The 5,270-nt window shown below is 45.9% G+C and overlaps 2 protein-coding genes across 2 annotated transcripts in view; one reads left to right on the top strand and one right to left on the bottom strand.

The window, feature by feature from the left end:
* Positions 1 to 763: 763 nt before the first annotated feature.
* Positions 764 to 3,622, bottom strand: T265_02810 (hypothetical protein; the record flags this gene model as incomplete). The annotated part of the gene is made up of 7 exons (XM_009167135.1): positions 764 to 933; positions 1,995 to 2,160; positions 2,198 to 2,376; positions 2,418 to 2,577; positions 2,962 to 3,064; positions 3,384 to 3,476; positions 3,583 to 3,622. The coding sequence occupies 7 exons, from the start codon at positions 3,620 to 3,622 to the stop codon at positions 814 to 816; spliced, it is 861 nt and encodes a 286-aa protein (XP_009165399.1).
* Positions 3,623 to 4,689: 1,067 nt separating this feature from the next.
* The window catches only part of T265_13097 (hypothetical protein), a gene marked incomplete at both ends in the record, with an annotated part of 43,318 nt that continues 42,737 nt past the window's right edge, over positions 4,690 to 5,270 (top strand). Inside the window, one exon of the mRNA XM_009167154.1 lies at positions 4,690 to 4,914. Within this exon, the coding sequence (XP_009165418.1) occupies positions 4,690 to 4,914 (225 nt within the window). The remainder of the gene's footprint in view (positions 4,915 to 5,270) is intronic.

The raw sequence follows: 5,270 nt of genomic DNA on the forward strand, positions 1-5,270 counted from the left end.
CCAAACGAAGAAAGCTCCTTTACATTTCGACCCAACTTTTCTCATTTAGAAAACGTGGAACGCGTTCTCGCCTTGCAACGTGATACAAATACAAGCCAGTTTAACTGGTTTGATTATCTGAAATGTTTGTTCTATTCAACTTTCAAAAACTAGGATTGTATAATAAAATAGTGCCCCGATCCCCCTACTACGACACTCCGAGCATACAAACCATACCGGATCTGGATTCGAACCAGTTACATCTCGAAAACAGATCATAAATACCAGTTTCGAAATAGTCCTACAGCACTAAGTCTTAAAATACAGTTGTTAAAATGGACTGGATAGTTGAAATGGAGCGTCCCATCATCTGAAAGTAATTGATAATAATAATACCCTTTAGTTGTAGCATCCTTCCAGTGCATAACTCTCATGCCACAATAAGGAAGCGAGAGGGCTGATATACTGCCAGGTTACTCAAGTCTAGACAGGAGCAGTCAATATGTCCATTATTGGGCTTGAACCACAGACTTTCCAGCCAGTGAGTTCACGTCTCAATCACTGGGCTGTCTCGAGATCTAAATGCTGCCCATCTGAAAGGAACGGAATAGCAACCATCCGTGTTTAAGAAGCGCAATGATTCGTGGGTGGAAATCCTCGTGTGTAAACCCTCGTGTGAGTAAACCCTGAGAGAATGAACACCACTCGCCGATGGTACCCCATCACTCGGACTCCATCACTCGATTGACCACCTCCTCCCCAAAGTTGCAAAAACCAGAAAAGGTAGCACATTAGTTCTTATATACATATATAATTTCCGTTAAGAGCTTATCTTCAAGTCGTTACTCGGCGACGCTCGTAAGCTTTCGTACTCTTCGTCAGGCCTAGGGTACGTCGAGCGCGTGGACATTTGTTCTTGCGCTTTTCCAACTCTCGTAAGAGATCAGTTTCGGGCTGGAAGGAAGACAAACGCAGGAAACAAAAATATCGTCAATCAACGAAAACAACATAAGAATGACAGGTCTCCGTCAATGGCCACTTCGAGAACGCTGCGTTACATTAAGTAGGGTGGGTATTTTGGTGAAAAACGAATGTCGCTGCCTGGATACGGAAAACCCAGTCGTTTATTTGGTATACACGCTGTAGGCTTCGGCAACCAGAAGTGAGTACCCCTCTACGGTGACTACCCTGTAGGGTAACCTCATATGATCCGTATTCAAGAGTCTAATTTTATAACTTACACGGGTCGAATGCAAGTACTATGTTTCTAACATCGAGAGCTTGTTTCAAGCAACCCCCTTAAGACAGATTTAGTATTTTTCATCACTGAAGCGCCTGCATGCTGCAGCAACAACTTGGTGACTGAGAGGACACTGCGGAAGTTCCGCTGCACGTTGTAAAATCTCTAAGGAAATGTGTTGTATGAAACCTACTGAAATATACTGCAAACTGCTATTGGGATGTTCACATCATCTGATGTGCTACGGATGCATGATATGGAGCCAAAGTGAAATAAAAAATAACATTCCAGGTTCAGTCATCCAACGAATTACTAAACCTCGAGTGGGAGATGAGTTAACACAATCCAATCACGCTATCGATCGGAATTAGTAGCAAATGCAAACAACAACTAGAATGCTTAATGAATGTTGTTCTAACGAGCACGTCGTCCAACACTACAAGTGAGATCAGTGAGAATCATACTCAACTGCTCCTCCAAGAATGGTCTTGACCAGGATAGTGATGCGACTCTTTGGTGATTGGTGCCATTGGTTGGCTTGATAAGCTAGGCAGCCACATTATGATCGAGTTGACTAGGCCAGTGATTCAGTTGCTATTCCGACTTGGGGCAGCAACTTTTTTCAGTTCAATAGACGACTAAAAGGCGGATTGTTCAATTCGATCCGTTTCCGCAAGCACAGCTGCAGCAATACAACGGGTATTTCTCACTTTGTCCCGAAAGCAGTATAGCGATAATGAGACGGGCTTCGAAACCAAAACGATCCTTGACTTACAACGACTTTCCTTAGGCAGGAGACTAGTTCGTTGGGCATTTGGAACGGAATATCCCAGTCCACAAGCTGGTCACGTTTCCGGGTAGCTTTCTTCGCAGCAAGTCTAGCTTTTCGTGCGGAACAACCTTGGCTTTCTCTCCGTAGCTCTTTCAACAACTTTGGAATGCTGTAAAATATGGTGAGTACCAGCAATCGTGACAAACTTTTCTAACTCTACAGCCATGTTGACCTTTTTGCGCTTCCGACTTCTACGGCGCAATACAACCTCTTCCGTTTCTTTTGGCTGTACGATTCTTACGCCATCATCATCATTGGGAGCGGGAGTTTCCGTAGTTAGAGAATGGAAAAAGGTTCGGGCCTCTTCCATCTGATCGGTGGGATGCTGCAAAACATGTGAGGTAAGAAGAGATACAGTGAAATTACCCTTGCGTTTTCCGTGAAGCCTCGTAAGAACCGTTCGGTTTTCTGTTGGCGTTTGTGCTTTTTACACTCTTCTGCTCCCAGTGTGGATAATAACGCAAAGTGATCAACGACACTAGGATTGTATGACTGGCCTGCAGCCGGAAGAGACAAATTCGGTTGGCTTCGTTTCTGCAAACGACCAATAGCCGATGAGACGGTGTGTCAGTAGAAACCTACATGCTGCTTTGATTGAAGAACTTCTGTGAAAGGAACATAGTTACGGATTTATGTGTATAACACCTACCATCCTGCCACAAATCAGTAGCAGTACCAGATCGAGTCTTGGACTGGTAGCGTTTCATGCGCACACGGCCATCAGGTGCAGTAGAAATATCTGAAAACAATTTTGCTGCTTCTTTGTCCCCCCTAATGATAGGTTCTACAGGATTAGCGGATTAGTACCAAAATGCCAACATACTTTTGTGTCTTTTTATCTGTCCTAAAACAAAACCGTCATGAAGTCTTTCCAATAGCAACGACTAAATTCGAACAAAATGGGACTTACATCGTTTCTCGCTTCTTGGCCGCGTCAAGCTTGTCCTCTAACCCTGCACAACAATGTCGCCACTGCTTTTTCTTGTTTTTACCCAAATTTTTCATCGCTGAAGCTGTGAAGGCGGAAAAAACAGTAACGCAACTGGTGATGATGCAGGCACCTAATGTAGGTTAAAAAAGAGAGGAACAGGGAAATTCTATCGCAGGTTCTCGCAAGCAGTGACGCTAGAGGCCAGAACTATGTCAAAACTGGTCAGGATGGATGAGACAAAACCACATTCAGGTACAAGTTTTAGTAGGATTATTAGTTGAGGCCTCCACGGTCAGCGTGGGCAACAAGTGATAACATACCACATATCGGGCGTTCGGGAGGACGGGTGAGGCGGAGTTAGTTATGTGACGCGTATAACAGGAACTCTGGTTCAACCTCACCTGAGGATTTATATTTGAGAAAGGAGAAAACATGCAGGAGTTCGGAAGGACCATGCAATTCATTATAGCCATACAACCACGATAAATGGAGTTCTTAACAAAGAGCTGAAAATCATTGTTCTAATTTTCAGAAAGGAGCAGAAGGCGCGGGCACAACTAGAAAAGCTTATCAGGGTTATCCAGTCCTTCGGTGTGTAACTGGCGCCCACAAAATGTAAGTCGTGTTGCGGGGCGCCCATACTTCAAACATGCCTCTAAGAACCCAAAAAGTGATACGGGGGGTTGTGGTACGCTTATGCCAACCTCAGGAAAATTGTCCATTTGTAAAACCCCCTCTTCTCCCTTGACGGAGAAGCCGATGTCTCGCCTACGCCACAGGTGACGCAGGTTCACAAAAGCTGCTCTGGCCTTCCCAATCCGGATGGAAATATCATTTTCGCTAGACCAATGACACTGGTACAGCTGTCCAGGCAAACAAACTTGTCTCCTATCTCAATCGGCTCATCCGAAAGCACGAGGCTAGTGTTCGAGCCTATCCACTATTGCAGGTGTGAAGCGCATGCCATACCGTGAGGCAGAATAATTTGGATTCTTTGATATTATTGCATTACCACGGCTTCAGATCCAAAAGCAGCTATTTCATCTGCATACTCGATATCTGTGAGCGGATGCCCCTGTAGGACTTCGACCCCACAGGCATTAGAGGCTGATAGTGAGTCTTCCATGATGGTATCAATGACTAAGTCGAAGAGGAAAGGTGAAATAGGACAGCCCTGTCGGATACCACTGGATGTGGTGAACTCAGGAGAGAGCTTCCCGTAGACCTTTACACGGCCGCGGGATTTGGCGTACAGCGCCTTAATGAGGGTCAAGAATTTATGGGGGACACCGTTACTCCACGGACACTGCTATAGTGCTTGGCGGTCCACAGAGTCAAAGGCAGCTTTCAGATCAAGAAGCCCAATCATTGTTGGTTGCTGGAAGCAGTGTCACTGTTTCAGAATCTGTCGAAGGATGAAGATGCAATCGATGCAACCTCTTGCAGGACGGAACCCAGCTTGGTTTTCACGGATCTGCCTCTCCCTGTGTTCAGTCAACCTTCGAAGGATAAGGCCAGAGAGCACCTTCGATGCCACAAAAAAATCGTTCAGCTGTAGCATCCTTTCGGTGCCCAACTGCCATGCCACCAAAAGGTTGCAAGAGGGCTGGTTGCCCAGGTTGCCCAAGCCTAGACAGGGTTCGGTGCCACAGCTAACAGGCTGATACCACGGTGGTTTTCACATAGCATCTGCGTACCCTTTTGAAGATAGGGATAACTGTCACCATACCCCATTCTGCAGGCACTTTCTCTTCGTCCCATATAGCACCAACAAGATTTGTCAGACGGGTCACCAGGGATTTTCCGCCTTCTTCCAAGAGAGCTGGATACAGACCGTCCGGTCCTGGTGCCTTCTCACGTTTCGGTACGGCTATTTCGAAGGGCGATCAAGGTTTACATCCCATTCGCTCGTATGCATTATCTCCACCAGCTGTGTTGCAGGAGGCCAGCTGAGCTGCTCTTCGAAGTGTTCGGCCCACCTCTCCAGTCGATGTTTCTCCACTTATCGATTCGCAGACCGTTGCTTTCCTAGGGCCGATCGATCGTATCAGTTGATATAGGGCATGGCTGTTTCCCGTAGCAAAAGCCATCTCCATCTCCCGAGCTGTCGATGTCCATGTTATATATTTGCTCTGTTTTTCAAACGTTTCATCATTTGTTGCTAAATCACTTTCTTCCATTTTCAGCTCTCAGTGTCAAAGTTTTGGATGAATAAAGCCTAGCTTTCGGGCCCTCAGTCTTTTCTATTGTCATTCTGATTGTCGTTGCACTCCGACCCTCGTCGTACA

The sequence above is a fragment of the Opisthorchis viverrini genome, assembly GCF_000715545.1.
Source record: "Opisthorchis viverrini unplaced genomic scaffold opera_v5_36, whole genome shotgun sequence".
In the NCBI taxonomy this organism is placed as follows: Eukaryota; Metazoa; Platyhelminthes; class Trematoda; order Opisthorchiida; family Opisthorchiidae; genus Opisthorchis; species Opisthorchis viverrini.